At 51.4% G+C, this 20,190-nt stretch overlaps 7 protein-coding genes across 7 annotated transcripts; 4 read left to right on the top strand and 3 right to left on the bottom strand.

Annotated features, from left to right (window-relative positions):
- Positions 1–4,300: 4,300 nt before the first annotated feature.
- On the bottom strand, positions 4,301–6,198 carry BDW70DRAFT_142395 (uncharacterized protein). The gene is made up of 5 exons (XM_073737921.1): positions 5,651–6,198; positions 5,340–5,574; positions 5,138–5,290; positions 4,957–5,074; positions 4,301–4,902 (listed from the first exon to the last, which is right to left on the bottom strand). The coding sequence occupies exons 1-5, from the start codon at positions 5,864–5,866 to the stop codon at positions 4,374–4,376; spliced, it is 1,251 nt and encodes a 416-aa protein (XP_073592892.1). The 5' UTR covers positions 5,867–6,198; the 3' UTR covers positions 4,301–4,373.
- A 2,330-nt stretch (positions 6,199–8,528) lies between these two features.
- Positions 8,529–10,060, top strand: BDW70DRAFT_142388 (tyrosinase family protein). Its single transcript, XM_073737920.1, has 4 exons — positions 8,529–8,814; positions 8,873–9,035; positions 9,109–9,374; positions 9,437–10,060. The coding sequence occupies exons 1-4, from the start codon at positions 8,624–8,626 to the stop codon at positions 9,966–9,968; spliced, it is 1,152 nt and encodes a 383-aa protein (XP_073592891.1). The 5' UTR covers positions 8,529–8,623; the 3' UTR covers positions 9,969–10,060.
- Positions 10,061–10,895: 835 nt separating this feature from the next.
- Positions 10,896–13,452, bottom strand: BDW70DRAFT_162961 (uncharacterized protein; the record flags this gene model as incomplete). The annotated part of the gene is made up of 4 exons (XM_073741225.1): positions 10,896–11,460; positions 11,516–11,651; positions 11,708–12,356; positions 13,216–13,452. 4 exons carry the CDS (start codon positions 13,450–13,452, stop codon positions 10,896–10,898), a joined length of 1,587 nt encoding a protein of 528 aa, XP_073592890.1.
- Positions 13,453–13,520: 68 nt separating this feature from the next.
- BDW70DRAFT_152813 (cutinase family protein) lies at positions 13,521–14,278 on the top strand (the record flags this gene model as incomplete). The annotated part of the gene is made up of 3 exons (XM_073739514.1): positions 13,521–13,602; positions 13,662–13,744; positions 13,802–14,278. The coding sequence occupies 3 exons, from the start codon at positions 13,521–13,523 to the stop codon at positions 14,276–14,278; spliced, it is 642 nt and encodes a 213-aa protein (XP_073592889.1).
- A 242-nt stretch (positions 14,279–14,520) lies between these two features.
- BDW70DRAFT_152812 (alpha/beta fold hydrolase) lies at positions 14,521–15,739 on the bottom strand (the record flags this gene model as incomplete). Its single annotated transcript, XM_073739513.1, has 4 exons — positions 14,521–14,548; positions 14,647–15,015; positions 15,108–15,514; positions 15,713–15,739. 4 exons carry the CDS (start codon positions 15,737–15,739, stop codon positions 14,521–14,523), a joined length of 831 nt encoding a protein of 276 aa, XP_073592888.1.
- A 110-nt stretch (positions 15,740–15,849) lies between these two features.
- Positions 15,850–17,517, top strand: BDW70DRAFT_170627 (putative pyridine nucleotide-disulfide oxidoreductase; the record flags this gene model as incomplete). The annotated part of the gene is made up of 1 exon (XM_073742982.1): positions 15,850–17,517. Exon 1 carries the CDS (start codon positions 15,937–15,939, stop codon positions 17,515–17,517), a length of 1,581 nt encoding a protein of 526 aa, XP_073592887.1. The 5' UTR covers positions 15,850–15,936.
- Positions 17,518–17,858: 341 nt separating this feature from the next.
- On the top strand, positions 17,859–20,140 carry BDW70DRAFT_142383 (putative C6 transcription factor). The gene is made up of 4 exons (XM_073737919.1): positions 17,859–17,991; positions 18,050–18,412; positions 18,471–19,467; positions 19,514–20,140. The coding sequence occupies exons 1-4, from the start codon at positions 17,942–17,944 to the stop codon at positions 19,901–19,903; spliced, it is 1,800 nt and encodes a 599-aa protein (XP_073592886.1). The 5' UTR covers positions 17,859–17,941; the 3' UTR covers positions 19,904–20,140.
- Positions 20,141–20,190: the final 50 nt, after the last annotated feature.

Genomic DNA, 20,190 nt, shown 5'->3' with positions numbered 1-20,190 from the left:
TAAAAACCCGCCCCAACCCGTGGTTTTAAGAAGTATAGTCAGGTGAAAGACTGTCATGGCGGACACTCGACCGTCAGGCATCAAACTTCAAACAAGATTCCGGAGATGTGTGTCCAGGCAAGCATCTCCCAACTGGACCACAAAGGTCACTATGATCAGACCCCCATGGCCTGATCTGCCTATCGCACCTACATAGTTAGCCTGCTTGTTACACTTATAGAGAGTAGAAAGTATAAGTTTAATAAAAGTACTGATAATCCTAAGTAGTTCGTTTATTAATGCTATATGGACGCCTAAAGAAAACCAATCTGTCATGGCCGAAGTTGAAGAGGATGCACGCGCACTCGACGAAGCCATGATAGGATGGGCAAAGACAACAATACTATCCTATGAATCTTGTTGCCGACGTCCTTTATTAAACAACGATCAGACCTACTTTAGTAAACCTATAGGCAGGTATTCAACTGCAACCTTGTGAAATACCTTAGACGACATCAGCAATATTCAAAAAGGCCGTGAGAGCGTAAATGCTAGGACCCATGTGGCTCGATGTCAGTCGTGTCTTAAAGCATTGCCGTACTGTCCCATACCCTCGCACCAGCCATGTATTGAGACTATATTCTATCAAACGACTGCACAGCTTACGAATATTTAAGGAGACGTTCAACATAGATGCAACTATTCTGTCAAGAGACACGTCGCTAATCGAGCGAAACGGGGCCCCTCGGGAACCTCCACGGCCTCGGCTGCGGAGCCTGGCGAGAAGGGCTCTTATGTGCGGTCTGACTACAATTCTGGATTTTTCTGGAAATGAAGGTGTCCTCGAGCGAGGGTGATCTGAAGTTTCTGAGGAACAGGAAGTAAGCGGAAGGGCGGGACGTGAACAGGAATCGGAAGATCCGCAGGCTTGTGCTTATTTTGGGGATTGAAACCGCCACTATCACAGCAATACTGGTCGTTAGCTGATTCAAATAGCAGTATTTCATCTCAGATACTTCCTGCCTACGCAGATATTGCGAGCACAAATCAGTCTGTGGTGCGAACGATCTCTTCATGTAATAATTCTCTTCTCCATGCCAGTATGGTTGTCTGAATGTTCGGATTGGCTTGCCGTCTCACTACCAACGCAGGAACTGCCCGTCCAGACCCAAGTTGATCTAACCCAGCGGAGACAAGCCATCCTTGGTGGCCAGCAGACAAACAGTGATGACAGGAGGCCAGAGATGGTATCTGCTCATTGAGAACTGTAGTGAGTACTGGGAGCCACACGGGGCCACGAGGCGCAGGGAGCGGAGTTGGGGTTCGCCATGTTCGGTCGGGGAGGGAAGAAGAGAGGGATAAAGGAGGGGGGGGAGAGATGGAGAGAGGAAAGAGATGAAAGGTAGAGGGGTGGGAGATAGTTTGTTTAGCTATGTAAATGACAGGCAAATTGGCAAATGGCAACTGGCAACAGTATATCTGTCAATAATAAATAGACAGGTATAGGATAAATTGAACAGTTATTAGGTACTGATAGGTCTCTGCAATGGATATGGTGGTAAATGTGAAATGTAACATTAAATATTCAAGTACTAGCTTACAGCCTTCAGAGCATATTAATCCTTGTTAAATAACTATAGAGATATGGATAACAGGTATCAGTTAGAAAAATAACTTTTGGAAGAGACCTCATTAATTGGGCTTATATTTCATTCTTTGATAACAGCTCTTATCCCAACCGCTACAGTACTCCTCCAATTTCTCAAGCTACCCAACCGCTAAGTCGCAGTGCAGTAGTGCCTGCAGCATCATCATGTCAGCCTCGCGTTCCCCCCGGGTGTACCGACTGTCCGTCTATCTAGTTTCGGCCAATACTTAACCACACTCGCGAGTCAGGGCTTGCCGAGAATTGTCATGTTACTAGCTGCAAGTAACCCTCACCTTTGCGGCTCGCTGCATTATATTTTTACTGATGTAGATCATTCTCTAAGACTTCGCTTATGGCAGGCCAATTCTGATTCCACACCTGTATCACGTACGCTAATTCGACCGCTCGATTAACGCTATCCCAATGCAGATACAGTCCGAGGCTCAAAAAAAGCACTAAAGGGTGCAGGCAGCTTGTCTTCTTCTTTGAGATACCCGTCAAAACATAGCTTCGAACCATAGTCTTATTCTGCCCAGCATGCTAGCTTAGGGTTCAGTACCTCGACGTAGCAAACCGACATTGAAATGTAGAAAGCCGCGGCGATAAATTTGTTTCAACTTCTTTAGCACCAATATATTGTTGCCAATAGAACGCGCTCTGGTCATGTGGAAGATGGCCAATGTTGGAGAAAACCAAGGTATATAATTGACAATTGCGGATGTGCTGAACGTCTCCACCGTCGTTACTCTTTTCCAACATCCAGTACCAATCACCCAATCCCAATGTGTCACAACCCTTGTCAACCACTATGAGGGCATCGCGCGATGTTATCTGGAAAGAGTAACTTCTGCTGGGATACCCAGGCACGAACCCTGGAGGGAGGTGACATGGTCCGGTAACCGAGATGAGCGATAAATGAGGGTACCGAAGATTCAGACATAGATTTATTGCAGGCTTTTCAGCCGGAGCTATATAAAACCCTAAATACTAGAGCAGCTCTAACACTGGCTACAGAACTCTAATGTTCAGTTCCTATGTCAGAGTCTATTTCTTCTATCTTTCTGAGACTTTGGTCAAGATATATTGAGAATTGCTACCGGTCTTATGTTGAGGATGGCTGGCTAACGCCCGTTAAGCAGCCAGTGCCGCTAAGAACTTGTTTTTCGTCAATTGTGCCAATTTGAGGTGTAATTTCAGAAGCTAGCCTATCCAACTCCCTTTTTTTTTTTTTTTTTTTTTTTTTTTTTTTTTTTTTGGTTTAGCATAATGTGGGCATCGGTATACCCGTCGTTATTTCCCACCCTGACCTTTCTCTCATCACCGTAAACCACCTCGACCTCCCCAGAAAACGGCGTGACGACATCAACGCCCTACGAGCTGGCAATCAAATATGCCTGTGTAGTGGTGAGGTCTCTTGCATGCTTTCCCTTGTCCGCTGTCGTCACCCACAACACTTTGGAGGTGCGATAGCGGTGGCGATGGTGATACTTGCAGTGGCTGAACACTAACATTATCATGTCGTTGGCCCTAAAAAGAAGTGATACTAACAGGACGTTGTTGTGGACATATCGTGCACAGCGCCCAGCTTCGTCGACTTGTGTATACCTGTTTAGTCGATTACTTCTATCTGGATAACCCAGCTACGATTCTCACTGTATGTATTAGCTCTTCAGGTAATTGACAACAGCGGACGTCTTCCAATCAGCAGGCAGTTCGATTAATATTGCCCCCTCAGGCCCCCGCCGGCAAAGTCTTCCTCCACCGTTGTCCGTCATCATTCCGAAACACACTAGCAAAAAGCCAGCAGCAACCTTGGCACTACCGGATTGGAGGAAGACCTGAACAATGCGTATTGTTTTTTGTGGCTGCCTACTCACAGGCTGGAACAGTTATGTGGTAGTCAAAGAAGACACAAAGTCCTAGTGTCTTTTTTAGACAGTTTAAATTGACCGTAGCTAGCGCGGCTACAAGGACAGTGTAAGAAGGCCTCCTGTACATCCATTGGCGGACCTTGTTATTAGACCGGTCTCAAGGGAGTTTAAGTCTACAGTTGGCATGGTACCTCTTGCCACTGGTTATTTTCGGTCGACGCGGAACAGCATTAGTTAAAGTAGCCAAGCCGCAGTGTACGGAGCAGAGGTGCACTGTGAAATTAGACGGCGATGACCATGAGTATAAATTAACTGCGTATTAAGTACGATGGAACCCCCATCGTTCTAGATCCCGTTGTCAATATTACTGCCAAAGTGTCAGGGTCGAATCTAGACCAATCTCCGAACTCGCCGTAAATAGTGGATATAGGGCAGACGCCACTATGGGGCCCTGCCGTGGCCATGTCCACCGCGCGACAAAACTAGGGGCGAGGCTAGTTTTATCGACCGAGGCCTGGAATAGCATCGTTTGTAAGTAATTGAGTATAGACGAACCGGAGAAGGTTGTTATTGGTATTAGTTTTGGTCTCGGTCCTCGGACATGGTGTTTCTCGTCGAGGGAGCATGTCAGTATGCATACTATCCCGGTCTGATGGAGAAACTGGATCGCCATGGTGCGTTATCTGCTAAAGCTACACTCATCGCCTTGTTTCTTTATGAATTCTCTTTTTTATTTCGTGTTTTTTTTTTTTTTTGGTTTGGTTTGAATGACCTGTAAACACCGGGGTATACTAGCCAACGGAAACAGCAATGCAAAGGAAATAGGATAGTACAGCTCGCCCAGAACAAGAAAGCCACCCACGTAGTCCCACGACCTATATCCGATCCTCGATCGTCCTCCTTGGCCCAATAGACGCCGCCCCATGGTCGTCCGTCCCATCCTCCGTATGTACAATCACCTCCGTCGTCTGCACGATCCGCGTATTGATGTTAATGGGGCTTCTCCGCCTCGTCGCCGGGCTCGCGAGGTTCTCCTCGCTCCCGCCATCAGACTCAGATATTGACGGGTGATTTGCATGGATCTGGACGTGATATTTCTGCTCCTCAGGGTCCATTCGACTTCGAGGCATGCTGCCGAGAACGTGGCTGTTCGGGCCGTAGTAGGCGTTGGCGGTCCCTGTCCCCCCGGTGCGTTTGCGCGACCGCGATCCGTAACCCGTTAGGCTGTGGGTGCCACCGATAATGCTCTTGACTAGTGGCTTGATTGTAGGGAAACAGGCGGCAATGATGCCGACGTTGAGTTCGACTGAGTTCCAGATATGGTATGTTGCGTCGCGGTACGGCTCGGTCTCCTCGTAGACTCGGCTCTGGAGAACGGCTTTGACGATGGCGGCGGCGCAGGCACTGGGAGTGATAGGATTTAGTGAAAGTTGATTTTTCTGGAAGGATCACACGCACAAGTAGCCCAAGCTGAGGATACACATGAGCGATGCCCTTGTGCGTCGGTTGACCTGAATATCGTAGAACATGAAGACCGGGAGGGTGGCGTAGAGAAAGTCGGTGACGATATTAATTGCTTGCCGGCGTGTCAGGACTGGATTTCCTCATTGAAGATTAGGAACAGAGCATTCGAACATACCGCTGTTGAATTTGCCGATCTTCAGGTAAGTCGCAGACGAGTAGCATCTTGTCCCCTCCTGTGTCCTGACAGCCGAGTCCCAGGCGGCTTCTACGGGGATGCATTGCAGGATCAAGGTCAACATGCAGGCGATCGTGAATAGAAACAGGAATACTAGACGAGGTTAGTCCGTGCTAACGGGAGCAACGTCTGGCAACCGAACCGAGTGACCCGATGATGAACCGCTTCAAGGCCTTCTTCTGGGCTGCGAACCGCAGCAAGAAGAATCCAATGGAGATCTTTACAAGACTGATCCCCAGCACGATGATGATCGCGTGGCCCCAGAACCATTTGCTTAGCATCCCAAAGTCGTTGTTCTTGAAGATGGCCGCCATATACTGGCCCAGGCCATGGTGACTCTCGCCGACGAAACATGCAAGGACTCCAAAGGAGCAGATCTAATTGTATGGTCCGTGAGTAAAGGTTGTCCCTCGGTCATCTCTTTTTCTCTTATTCTGCGACCGCAAAGCGTACCATTGAAGCAACCATGATTCCATCCTCGACGTAGAAACGCCGCAGAACGAAGAGCCGGACATAGCACCGCAACAGAACCAGGAACCCAGCAAGGGCCGTTAGACTGCCCACAATGGCGAGGATTCGGGGACTATTCGAGGAAAAGTCGACTGCTGATCGGTCCATATCCATCATGTCTTGTCGGACCAACAGAGCGGGACGATCGCTGGTCGCCATCACTCGCGATATATTCCTGACGACTGGCAGGAACAAGAAAGGCAGCAAGATCCACCAGGAGGATCTATCTGTGCCGCGGCCAATTCTTTCTTATATCGCCCACGCCCGCATGTTCGAATTGAAATCACGGGTGTCAAGAACAGAATGGGAAGCCGACGATCAAGCCTGCCAGTGCCTAAAAAGAGATAACGCCGAACGAGTCCACCTATTCCAGAAGCATGTAAGGAAAGATTGATGCAAAAGTTTAATTCCTGACGTCTCGTAGACCTTAGCCTATCAATTTCGGAGAGAGCCAGAAAGGATTATTCGAATACGGCGCCTGAGGATATGAGCAAGTTGCTTTTTTTTTATTACGCTAAATCCTAGAACAAATCCTACTCCGAATAGAACGAATCCGTGAGCAATGCTAGAGAGCAATGGGCCAGCTTGCGAGTTAGCTTCTGCCCTTTGGGCTGGGTCAAGGGGAGCCCGTCCGGGGCAGGCATCTGGCCTGCCCCTTGCGTGGAATGCGCGTTCGCCCATTGGACTATTGTAAGCCCTAAAGCCCTGAAGCCCTGCCGACCTGAAACATGAGAGCCGAGCAAGGGGTACAGAAAGGCCGGATCAATCGGTGGAATAGCAATGACAAATTGCGCTACTGATTCTCCAGCCGCTGTTGCATTCAGCCACGCACGGGGGTGCCGGGGTTCGAACTCTGAAGGACCAAGCCCCGGGCCGCTGAAGGCTTGGTGCAGGGTCGTGGCGAGGCCAAGAATCAGCCGTTATTTTCATTGTTTCTACAGCTGTGCGCTAGGGGAAGCCAGACGTTCAGTATGTATCTCCATCATCGGCTGATCCGGCACTGACTGCTGCACTGACTGTTGCACTGCTGGCCAGACGCGATACAACATGGATCGGGAACACGTTGACCCGTGGGAGGTCCGAGTGGACAGCAAATGACGATCAGGCCGGGTATCTGAGATGCTTCTGACGGTTCTGATGGGCTGATGGGCCTGATGAGCAGCGTCAGAGGGATCATGCCGATCCGGCCATTCTCCGGCCACGGCCCCTCCGTCTCCTTCAGGGAAGTCAGAAGTGAGATTGCTAATAAGTATCGGAGAAATTAGAGCTATATTTAGCCGTTATTATCTCGCACGGCTCATGACTGCATGGCACATGGTCATGCTGTCCACGTATTCCAAACTATATAATCTTTAATGATTTTTTTAGGGCTATTCCGTTTATTACCTTTATCTCATATATACCTCTCAGGCTGTTATTCTGGCCGGTCATTTTGGCTGGCTTTTGGCAGGTCGGTCTGCCCGTTTTTAGGGCATTAGCAGCACGGACAGCTACTTGCACCGTACTAAGATGAAACCTAGCCGGGGCCAGATACTGCGCTGGCCAAACCTTCTTTGATCGCTGCTCCACTCTTCGTGATCCGCTGGGCCCGTCCTTCGAGACTGAGACATGGACTACGGAGTCCTCCGTAGTCACCCTGACGGTCCGGTGGGGGGCGGCTGGAGGGGCAATGTGCTCAACTTTTGCGGCCGCGGGGATTGGATCTCGATGTGATCGACAATCGCATTCCTTTTCCTCAAGATTCTTCCATTGGAAGGTGTCGATCGCAAGGAACATGTCCCCGTAAGTTGTTGTTGGGGTTGTCTTAGTAGTTTTCTCTGCAGATTGGGATTGCAGAATTGACCGTTGCTGCCAATTAATATTTAATATCGTTAGCACCTCCGAGGTCTTCCGGGGCTTTACACCGGAGTAGTCATCATGCCTCTCAAAAGGCCAAGGCATCAAATCCCTCACTGGGTCACTGGGGTTGGGATCGAGATTGCATCCATAGCGAACCCTGTCAATCCTGCCCTAGCGCGGCGACGGCGGCTTGGCTGCAGCCCTAGTTCACGTCCACCACGACGGCGCCTCCGGCTCGCACCTTTCTCCCTTCCCGAGCAGAATTTGAGGTTTCAGCCAGCCTGAACCTTCAAGGAGCGTGGATTGCACTTTTGCACTCAGGCAAGCATCCTGTCGATATAAGAATGCACAGTGTCCCAACGAAACTGTTGGTTTAGGCCGCCCCGGGGTGATACCCCAGAACGGTATTGTAGCCTCAAAGGCACTGACTTCTAGTCTATTAGTCTGCACTACTGCTAAAAGCACTAAAATAAATTGCTACTCTAAGCGAGCTACGTGCCTGTACCGGAGTACTACCTACAAGTCTATGCGATGGGTCGATGCTCGGCTGGCTCGGTGGCCAGAAGCGAGCTTCCGGATTCAAGGGGGCCGCCCTATTGTTGTGCCATGCACTCTGGAGTACGATTTGATAGTCTTCTCCGTACATATGTATGCACGTTGACTGCGGCCATCTCCACCCAGAGCGTGGCTGCCCATTCCGTGCGCTATTGGAATCTTTGCCGGTTGCTAGTAGCAGCCGCTAGACGGCCAGCCCCAAGTTGCCCCAACCTGATCTATTGTGATCTATCGTTTACCTCCTGCCGTAGACAGCTAGCATGACCATACCAAGCTCCCGGCAGCCCTCGTGGACGACCGCGTAGATGACCGCGTGGGCGGCGTCGTAGACGGCGTCGCGGCTATGGAGAGAGAGTAGAAGAGCCGGTTCTGTAAGAAAAGGGAGTTTCCAGAAGCTATAAGTTTTAAGTACAATCCCGGCCAGTACGACGATCCTTTCTTTCTTTCACTCATCCTCAGCCTGGTTTCTCTCCTCATCCTTCATCTTCCCTCCCTTGCCCCCTTCTTCTCATAATCCTCGCCATGCGCTTCTCCCTCGCTGCCGTCGCGGCCGCCCTTGCTGCGGTTCCCCAGGCCACGGCCACCTTCAATGTCGACGAGTGGGATATCCTCGCGGGCAAAGCGCTGCTGAAACAAGTTGAGTACCAGTTCATCAAGCCGCGGTACTTCAACAGCACGTGTACGCCTCACAATGCTGCCGTCCGTCGCGAATGGTGCGTGGCCAGACCATCCGGCGCCCTTCCCATTGGGCCGCGTTCTAACGTCGCATAGGGGTGCATTGAGCAAGAGAGAGCGTAAGGAGTACATTGACGCCGTTCAATGTCTTATCGACTCCCCGTCCAAGATCGATCCTTCATTTGCTCCTGGTGCCCGCACTCGATTCGATGACTTTGTCGCTGTGCACATCAACCAGACTTTCATTATCCACACAACTGTAAGCGCAATTGATTCAATTGTCAACGCTATTTCCCGCTTTTCTTCGAGTAACTAATCGGTCCTGCGTCCAGGGTAACTTCCTGACATGGCACCGCTACTTCACCTGGGCCTATGAACAGGCCTTGCGCAACGAGTGCGGCTACAAGGGCTACCAGCCGTACTGGTCCTGGCCAAAGTACGCCGATGACCCCCTTAACTCTCCCATCTTTGACGGCTCCGAGTACAGCATGTCTGGTGATGGCTCCTACGTCCCCCACGACGGCCCCCTAGCGGCCCCAGGTATTACCCTGGAGCCTGGCAACGGTGGTGGCTGCGTTGCCTCGGGACCCTTCAAGAAGTACGCTTTTCTCCTCGCCCACTACCACCACCAAGCGTTGATTGTAGTGCTGACAAAAACAGCTTCACGGTAAACCTCGGGCCCCTTTCTCCGACCCTCCTCGTCGATGGCGTCACAGCCCAGAACGGCACTGGCCTCAACTACAACCCCCGCTGTCTCCGCCGCGACATCAACGTTGACGCCGCTTCTTGGACCACAATCGACAAGGTGCTTGACCTCTTCAACCGCACCACTATTAGCGACTTCCAGGGTCGTCTGCAGGGCGATTTCCCCAACGGCTACCTGGGCGTGCACAGCGGCGGCCACTACACCATCTCCGGTGACCCTGCGGGCGACTTCTTTGCGTCTCCCGGCGACCCTGCCTTCTATCTGCACCATGCTGCCATCGACCGTGTCTTCTGGACGTGGCAGAATCTTGCCCCCCGCGAGCGCACTTTTGTCGTGGAGGGCCCGACTGTTCTCCCGGGTCTGGGCATCGACGCTCCGAATGCGACGCTGGACGACGTGCAATACTTCGACGTTCTTGCAAAGGATGCGACAATCCGCGAACTGCTCGATACGACCGCTGGGCCGTTCTGCTACATCTACCTTTAATTAGGATCTTTGTATACTAATGGCCTTTTTCCGTTGTACATAATATAGCATTAGACCTTGATAACTATAAATAAATCTCTAATCACGATCTACCAGAAATCTCCTGCGGACAAGGCTCTAAAATTCTTTCAAACACTGCACTTTGCTTTGTTTCCAGTTCCCCCAAGAGACAGGTATATAAAGCAACTGCAGCCTCGCTGACGATACAGCTAGGTAGCCGCTACTTGGCTATTACTTACCCAGCCAGGGGGAATATAAAGGATATAGTATAACACGGTACGCCTCTAATTCTCCCGACCCTCTCTATCCACGTGCTTCTCGTTGCCGCGCTGCCTTCATTTGCAGTCATTTGATATCGTCATCCAATATCTACCTCGAAAAAACCGTCTTTTAGAGGCCCTGAGAAACGCCAGAGAAGCCTTGTTCAAGAGTAAATTCCACCTCCAGGAGTAATCAACATCGTCCAAGACCCAGCAACCCACTGCCTCTCACCTGCAGCCACCGGCTATCTCTCGTCCTGGTCGGGAGCGTGCTCTATTGTGATCCGAGTGAGAGGCCTTGGTTGGCCTTTTCAAGATCGGCTTGAGCGTGCTGTGATGGAGAGCTCCTAGCGGCTGTTCCTCCCCTTGCGAAAATTCTGCAATCCGGTGGGCTCGTCGATCATATTTGGCAGCTACTAATCGTACCAAGGACGCAACGGCGAGGGCCTGCTGTGACCCTGGCATTGAGGACCAAAACATCCTCTCTGTCTGCTAGTCCATCCATCGGCAGATAATTAGGATGATGGTGCAATGCTTGCAATGGGTACAAGCGGTGGAACTGACTGCTTGAGCGCGAATAGGCATAAAGATATTGAGACCGACAACCTGTTGGTAATGGCTAACGATATTGGATAGTGGAATGCATCCATTCAAGTCTCTACATTATCTATAGATTCGCGCTCAGGGTTGTGCTATGTATATCGTCAACAGCAGCCCACCTCTCCTCAACATCCTCCCAGGCGTCATACGAGAACAACCACCCGCCAACCCCGAACCTCCGCCAGACGAGAGGGTCCTCTCCCTCCTTCAAGCCATCGGGCAAAGGCCCCCTTGCTCCAGCCATCCAGCTCCGCTCAACTTCCTCGAAAGCACGCATCTTCCAATCTCGCTCTTGCTGTTCCACCCCGTCGTCGAGGTGGTTAAGGTCCTGCTGGATCGACCCTCGCTTTACGACCGTCTCCGTCCTCAGCTTTCGGCACAGCTCGTACACCGACAGTGCTTTCTTTCTCTCTTCTAGTGAGTCTGATGTGAGCCGGGCTAGGCATTGGCCTAGGACAGCGGCATCCTCAAATGTAATTCCTGCCCCGCTGGCAAGGTATGGGAGCGTTGCGTGCGCGGAGTCGCCAAGGAGAACTAGGGTTTGGCTTGGGTGCACCCATGTATCCAGCGGATTGCGGATGCATAAGCGCCAGCGGAGGACAGATGGACAGAGGGTGAGAAGCTTTCCAATGCTGTACTCAGTTAGTGCTTTCGTCTTTCAGAGTTCTAATTCCAGCGGGCAAATACTTTGGATCCCAGTCGGCAAATAGACTCTGCATCTCGTCAACATAGCCTTTCAGGGTTGATGGGCCTTCTTCCGGCATGTTATCCGGCACTAGGAGGACGAGATTGAGCTGGGAGGAATTGCGAAGCGGGTACGTCACTGCCCTGCTATCAGAAATGGCACCAGTGTGAGGGCGCAGCTTGTGGACAACCTACCTGCATGCGCCCCAGGCCCGTACCAGTAAGTCACAGCTTTCTGGTCTAGGTACTTGGTCAGTTCAACATCTCCAGTCCTGCGTATATCGTTTGCATCTAGGAGTATCCGATAGGCCATATCGCCCGTTCGATGCGGCGGCTCCGGTCTTCCTAGGAGAACCTCCCGACAACGTGAATTGATACCATCAGCGCCGACAACCAGATCTGCAACCTGCGGTGCTTGGCCCGTAATGAACACTGTTGCGGTATTGCTCTCGACGTCGAACTCGATACTGGCGACTTCTGAGTTGGTATGAACGGCCGCTCCTAACTCAACCGCCCTCTGCAGTAAAACAGCATGTAGGTCCGCGCGGTGGAAGTCGTTGAACGGCGCTCCGTGCTCAATACCTGCTTGGGCAAAATCCATGCTCGTGATAAGGTCGCCCTTCCAGCTGAGGATGTTGCATGTCTGAGTCTGTGAGGCCTTGGATGCCAGCTTGCCGTGGACATCCCATGATCGCAGGATTTTCGTACTATTGGGCAGGCATTGAATTCCCGCACCGACTTCGCCAATCTCGCGTGCAGACTCGAGGACTGTGACGGAATGGCCGGCGAGGCGGATTGCGATGGCAGCACCGAGGCCACCGAGGCCAGCCCCTATTATGATCACCTAGGTCGTTGTCAGACGCACTCCGCTTCGAATTCTAGGAGCAAAAACCATGCCTTGATGGTCGAGCTAGCCTCCCGCTTTCTGGGAGTTGTTTTGGCCTCGGGGTTTTGGTTCGTTGTCATTGTGACTCGCTGTCCAGGGTTAACTGCTGCATTGCGAAGCGGGTTGCGCGTTGGGTTTATTTCCTCGCGCTGTCTGAGGGTGGGGTGCTGAGTCTAGAGGTATAACCATGAGGACCTCTGTCGGATAGCTCGGATTCCCGCTGATCTGTTGCGGACTGTCCAAGGATGGGGTTGGTGCCTGAAGGGTGGAGGTTAGTGCAGACAACATCGCGATCTTTGTAGGATATGCCGTGGCTACACCAAAAGCACAAGAGTTACCACCTACAGCCGTATAAAAGTTTGTCCTTTCTCATTGTCAGTAGATGAATCCCATAGAGTCCGTCCTTTATATCCACCTCGGCTGATGTCGGAATTACGAGACCAGCTTGGCTGTGACTGTCCAACGGGCACTCTCGTTCCGCTCCTCGAATCCATCACGGAGTCTGCCCCGATCGCTTGGCCTTCTGACTTCCAAGCACTGCTGAAATACGCACGGCATTCGAATCAGCGGGGAAATGCACCCCAGGGTCTGCAAAATGTGGGGTACGGCATTTGTTGCTGTTCCATCCTCGGTTCTTCATCATTCCAGCCTATGTAGACATCGTAAAAGGCCTGCGCCAAGTCATGCAGAGCTGAAGAATGAAACGCCGTGCTCCAAGGAGACTGGAGGAGATGCTCTATCTAGACTGACAGTCCTCGGTTGGCGCAGAAAGTCAATGCTACAATGCGCGATTAGCATGTGGTTGGCCTCTACTTACTTCTCCGTCTTGATCACGCGGGTGAGATGCTGCTGCTTTGCCTGAATGACTTGCTAACGCTCCCAAGGCAGTGAGGTCGCGATACCGAGGATCTTGGGCTGGGAGATACCCTTGCAATGGGTAGTATCGACCAACTGCCGACGCTACCAAAGCGTTGACATTGCCGGGCGTTGTATTAAACGGATCTAGGATGAAGATATAAAGAGAGGCAGGTCTACCCTCGAAGAACACGAACATCTTCACAGCAGAACAACCGGTCTCATCAAGATAAACGCACCCAACGCTCCCTCAATCAAGCAAGCAAAATGAAGCTCCAGCTCCACCTTGCCCTTTCCCTCCTTGCTGCTGTCGTGGCAGCCAATCCGATCCGTCTCGACGAACGCCAGAGTATGCAAGAAGGGTTTCTGTTGCTTCTTGAAGATGGCCTCGCTAATCTTATATAACAGTTACGGGAAACGAGCTTCGCGACGATTCCTGCCACGACGTCACCTTCATTTTCGCGCGTGGCTCTACTGAGCTTGGCTACCTGGTGAGTGACTGTATCATCAAGGTCAATCAGCAAGACCAGACGCTAACTATGAGCTAGGGCAGCACCGTCGGGCCCGCTACCTGCAATGCCCTGAAACTCCGGAAGCCCGGCCAAGTTGCATGCCAGGGCGTTGCGCCAGCGTATATCGCCGACCTGGCCTCTAACTTTCTGCCGCAAGGGACGAACCAGGTTGCTATCAACGAAGCCAAGGGGCTCTTTGAACTCGCGGCGTCCAAGTGCCCTAACACCAAGGTCGTTGCGGGTGGATACAGCCAGGGAGCGGCTGTCATGCACGCTGCCATCTCGCAGCTCTCGAGTGCTGTTCAGAACCAGATCAAGGGTGTTGTTCTCTTTGGCGATACGCGCAATGAGCAGGATGGCGGACGTATTCCGAACTTCCCCACTGATAAGACGAAGATCATTTGTGCGCTGGGTGATCTGGTTTGCGAGGGCACGCTCATCATTACTGCAGCTCATCTTAGCTACATCGATGATGTTCCGGATGCTGTTAACTTTCTCGTTGGGAAGCTTTAGGTAGCTCACTCTCAGTTTCTGAATTTGGTGTGAGCCCGGTTTCCAGTCTCTGGGAGTTCTTTGCTGGAATTATCGGGACGTTTGTTCTTTATCGGCGAGGCCGCCGACCATAGTCCTATATAGGTATTGAGGCAGAATGAATATGGGTATTTTTTCATACACAGTCTGAAACATGTAGTTACGCATGCAGGGGTATCTACTCTTCTATAATGTATAGGTCGTGGACTTCTGCACAATACGTCTTAAGTTCCAAGATGTGGGAAGGCTGTACTGGTACAAGAGTAGAGATGCTCAATGACAACAACTGAACTCAACAGACGAGTTGATGAGAATTACGCCAAATCCTTTTGGGCCAAATCCTCAGGGACAAGTCCTCAGGGACAAGTCTTGACAGAATCTCATCGATATGGCCCGCTACCGTAAAATGAGTGTCGCCTTTGAACTCGCGCAGCACGCAATGTGGCAGACGCTCAGCCATGTACCGGATCATTTCTATTGGAGACAGCGCATCCTTTTGACCATGGCAGAGCTGGATTTTGCTATATGTAACATCCTCAAAGCGAAAACCCCAGTCCTGTGCTAAGAGAATAGCCTCTTGCACAGTCGCGGCGCCTCCCTGCGCAAATGCTTCAAATACCATTCTCAAGGCCATTTCGCGTCGTTCTTCTGTCGGAAGCGTACTTTCCTCTGCAATTTCTTGCTTCTCTAGCCAGTTATCCAGCCATCGGATTACTGGCCTGGTACTCACGCCATAACGGTAGACTCCTACTAAAGCGTCCAGGATCACTCGACACGCTGTCGGGGAATGAATGGCCGCGAGCATATCAACCTCCTTGCGATCGAGATATGCACCCTCCCAGAAGCCCAAGGTCCAGCTCCTGCCAGGATTCCCACCCCAGCGAGTCGATCGTGCGGTAGCGAGTGGGCGCAAGCAAACGCGTAAGGCCCACCGTCAGAGTCTCCTAGAACAGCAAACCTGAATATGCCTAAGTGGTCCGCAAGCGACTGCGTGTCTTGGAGATAGTCGAGTATCCGGCGGTTTGGCTGGAATGTAGATAGGCCGTACCCGGGTCGATCCGGCGCAATAATGCAGAGATTCCGCCCGCAGGCAACGTTGTCGAACGCAGAACCCTCAAGGCGCGATGATGGAAAGCCATGGAGATATAGCAGTGGGAATCCTTTCGGATTACCATACTCGGCGTATCCGAGGGCGCGACCCTCCTGGAGGGTGAGGACCTGGTTAACGCGGCGTTCATTTTTATTTTCTTAATGCGAAAAGATGAGTCTCAATGCGAAAATGACATTTTTTAAAGGTATTTTCATGTGCTGACGCCGCTGAGATGTTGAAAAGCAAATTTAAACGAGCAGTGCTGACTGTCGGGCGATGATTCGAGGCTAGAGTAGGGCGCCGCATCACGCCAGATAGAGCATCACCAAGGGCAGTGTTAGAGGGCGACGCATATCGCGAACTGCTTCAGTTGTTTTCATTCTTTCTCTATAGAGATAGGCTCCACTGTTTATGGTTGCCGTGCCCGGTTAGTTTGAGGGTAATGAGGTCATAAGTATGTATTTGGGATCCTCAACTGCGACCTCGAACTTCAGTCCAACCTTTTCCTAGCGGAAGGAGACAGGTGAAAGAATGAATCAAGCCAACTTTCATGATGAAACATCTGCTCAGGACTTTGCCGCGGCTTCCTCGACAGAGATGGCACAGTGTTCGAACCCTCTCCACAGACGTCCTTCAAAAGCCTCGCGATGACAAGGAGCGTGTCGTCATCCTGGGGTCGGGATGGGGAGGATACACAATGTCACGAAAGCTCTCGCCAAAACGCTTCGCTCCGGTCGTGGTATCTCCTCGATCGTACTTTGTCTTCACTCCGCTCCTAACAAACACGGCTGGTGGCGACTTGGACTTCTCCCACATTGTTGAGCCGGTCCGGGATCCTAAGATCAGGGTGGACTTTATCCAGGCCGCCGCCCGTGCTATTGATTTGGATCGCAAGACGGTTCTGTGTGAGCCGACGATTGTTAAGAGCGGTGTCACATTGACCCATACTGAGGAGGACGAAGGGGGCTCCGAGCCCGCAAATATATGGGAGAAAAGCGAAATGTTCGAGATCCCGTACGACAAGTTAGTTATCTCAGTCGGCGCCATTAGCAGGACATTCAAGACTACTGGCGTAAAGGATAACGCCATCTTCTTCCGGGATATTGGCGATTCTCGCAGGGTCCGCCGCCGGGTCCGCGAATGCTTTGAGCTGGCCACCTTGCCATCTACCAGCCCAGAGATGCGCAAGCACCTGCTGCATTTTGCCATCGTCGGTGCCGGTCCCACTGGTACTGAGCTGGCAGCGGCATTGCGGGACTTTATAACTTCAGACCTCATCGCTTTGTATCCGACCCTGGAAGGGTTGCCGCGGATCTCGCTCTATGATGTGGCTCCCAAGGTTCTTTCCATGTTTGATGAGTCGTTATCACGCTATGCCCAAGAGACAATGAAGAAAGAGGGCATCGAGGTACAAACCTCTCATCATATCCAGGACCTCCGCTGGGGCGCTCCAGACGCGGAGCCGCCTTACCAGAAAGACCCTCGCGGCTGCCTCACTCTCACCACGAAGGAGGAAGGGCAGATTGGCGTTGGAATGTGTGTTTGGGTGACGGGGAATGCCATGAACGAGCTGTTGCGCGATTCGCTTCGCGATGTCGAGGTATTTCCGTTCAATTCAGCTGTGATGAAGGATGGAACCGAAGCATCGAAAGACACGTCTCAGGGCTCTTGGGCGTACAAAAAGGCTCCTCGAACCGGCGCACTTCTTGTGGACGGCCATCTACGCGTACAGTTAGAGAACGACACCGGCGCCACAGCCGTGCTCCAGGACGTGTTCGCTATTGGTGACAACGCAATGCTGGAGGGCGCCTCGCCCCCTGCTACCGCGCAGGTGACTGCTCAGGAAGCCAAATGGCTGGCAACTCGCCTTAATCAGGGCAATCTGCAAAGTTCGCCTCCATTTTCTTTCCGCAATATGGGCACGCTGGCGTACATTGGCGACGAGAAAGCGCTGATGCAACTGCCAAACGAGGAGCGCGGGTATCTTCCACAGAAGCTCACAGGGAGGACGGCGTGGCTGGTCTGGAATTCAGCGTATTTGACAATGACTATCAGCTGGCGCAATAAGTTGCGAGTAGCGCTTCGTTGGATGCTGAATCGGTTCTTTGGACGCGATATTTCGCGGTATTAAGAATGGCAACGGTCTCCTATGAGGGTGTGGTGAAGAAATATATATTAGACACCTGTGAAGGATTGCCAGCAATACCTACATAACTCCCTAGAACAGAGGGGTAGCTTGGAAGTAGCAAGGATAATCTTGAATACTACCTCCTGGCGATAGATTCCAATAGAAATAGATTTATCTACATGTTCGAGCTTCAATACTTTCTTTGTACTGTTGTTTTTTGAGCCAATGTGCTTTATGCGCAATTATGCTAGCGGTTAGTCAGCATCCCCGCATTGAAGCGATCGGGTGGAACTGTTTGGAATTGGGAGCTTGGATTTGAACGGACAATCTCAATTCACTCCCCGCTTCCTCCACTTTTCCGGCTTTGACGAGCGAGCTCTTCTAATGCATCGCAAGCTTGTCGGCGTCTCAAGGACGCTCTAATGTCATGTCAGGCGACTTGAGGAGGCCGAGAGCAGGGGCCTGTGTGACTTGTCGGTAAGTGGTTCGCATCTTTGCAAGCATGGAATAACACTGAAGATTCACGTCTTGACAGGTCCCGCAAGCGCCGCTGCATTCCGACGCCCAACGGAGACGGCTGCCAGCTTTGCCATGAAACAGCAAAGCCCTGCAGCCTCAAGATCGTGTCACATTTCGAGAGGGCGAACAATGGTGGACGGTACCGGTCGATCTGCGGAAACGGGTCACTGAACCTGCCGAATAACGGTTGCGAGGCTCGTGAGGCTCCTCTTGGAGGGCTGGCATCGCGAGTTATTTGGATCGAGCTTGTTCAGCTCTACTTTCGCTTTATACATGACATTGCCCACACAATATTCCATGAGCCCAGCTTCCTTTGTCGCCTTTATAATGGCACGGCGCCCATGATCCAGGTCTATGCAATGTGTGCACTGGCTGCGAGGTATACTTGAATGCGTACAAGTATTGAATACCTCATCCTTAGTAACCTCGCACTGCAGATTTTCCAGCAATCCGATTTTTGAAGGAACGGCTCCGTGCGATCGAGGAAAAGCGTTCGTCGCGGAAGCAGTTCGCCTTTGCCAGCCGTATATGATATCCCCGAGTCTGGAGACGGCCCAAGCGTTTTTGTTGATTGGGTACTATTTCAGCGGAGAAAGCAACGTGGATGGTAAACACATATACGTAGGATTGGCTCGTCTGCATGCCGAGAGACTATCGCTCAGCGACAATCTGAGTGCTGTTTATCAGGAGGAATACCGGCGGACTTGGTTGTCAATTCACATTACAAGCCATTGGTCGGCGTGGGATATGGCGATGGAGCCCCTCAGTTTGCCTGACGGATCAGACTTCTTACCTAGGATTGATGATGCAACGTTCCGCACTACCAACGCCGCGCTCCTCAATGCCAACCATATCCAGGATGAATTTCGTTGTGACATGTGGGCGCAAATGGCACGAACGCTTGGGATATTTGCCAAGGTCAATAATGTACTACGACGTTTGAGCCGCAATATGATCTCTTTTGATGACTATTGTGTACAGGCAGCGGAACTGGAAACTTCCTTGGACCGATGGGCGGAAAGCCTGTCGCCGAAGTTGACGTGGAGCTTTGAGAACCTTATGTCGCTGGCGGGAAGGCGGCTCGGTCAGATATATCTGGCTATGCATGTTGGCTTCTTCCACTTCAAGCAAATGCTCTTTTTCCCATTCCTGGATGCCAGAGCCTTTAGGAATTCAAAACCCAGCGGAGCTATCAAGTGCAAGGACAGCGCATCCGTAGTCTCGTCTATCCTGCAATATTCCAAGAATATCAAGGACTGCGAGCTGGAGAACTTCATCTATGGACACATTGGCGTCGTTAGTTCGTGTGTACATCTCCATACGTTGTTATTCAGCGATGATTACCGGGAACTCTCTCTCACGCGACAGCGTCTACTATCCAACTTTCAGTATTTGATGGCGCTTAAGTCATATTGGCCAATTGTGGAGCATTTTGTATGTCTGAAGACATGACTTAAACGGCTTCGCTAACGGATTTTAGGCCATCCAGCTGCGGACATTCCAAAATTCCTGCAGGGACTCCATATCAGATCCATTCATGCTTGACAACTGGATGGCTCGCTTCCTCACAGAACACTCGTCGCTGCTGTCAGAGAGGCAGCTATCCCAATCCGCCGAACCTGAGAGACCCCTGGCGAGCGACTTTAAGACCAGCTCGGGCACTGCTACGGCTGCGATGCTGCCTACGATCGAATTCATGACTACTTATGCCAATGACAACTACGGATCAAGCATAACAGAGGATGAATTATCTCAATGGAACGATCTGTCGCGCTTGTTACATGACCAGGATATAACAGGGGAAGCCCTGGTTGACAGCGCCTTGACCTGGTTATTGGACGATCGAGGTAACGAAGTGGCTTCGACATGACGCTTTTCGCAGACCCATTAGTACATAAAGGATTGTTGTCTGGGTCGCGACGAATATTTCTCAATTTAATTTCAATCTGCTGTTGCGCATGATCGAGCGTTCTCTCATCCATCCCTTAATCGCCTCCCTCAAAAGTTTCACGGACCAGAGAATAGCGTCTGAAAGTACCATGACCCTGTTAGCACCTTTGAGATGGCCCCCTTACCATTCAGTACTCCATTCACCCCACGTGAACGTGGCATAATGGTCTCGATGGTCACAGTGTTTGACGTAACCTTCATACTTGC

The sequence above is a fragment of the Aspergillus foveolatus genome (genome assembly GCF_047715535.1).
Source record: "Aspergillus foveolatus strain CBS 279.81 unplaced genomic scaffold BDW70scaffold_59, whole genome shotgun sequence".
Classification (NCBI taxonomy): Eukaryota; Fungi; Ascomycota; class Eurotiomycetes; order Eurotiales; family Aspergillaceae; genus Aspergillus; species Aspergillus foveolatus.
Note: the sequence above shows the minus strand (reverse complement) of the source record. Positions and strands in the feature narration are given on the sequence as shown.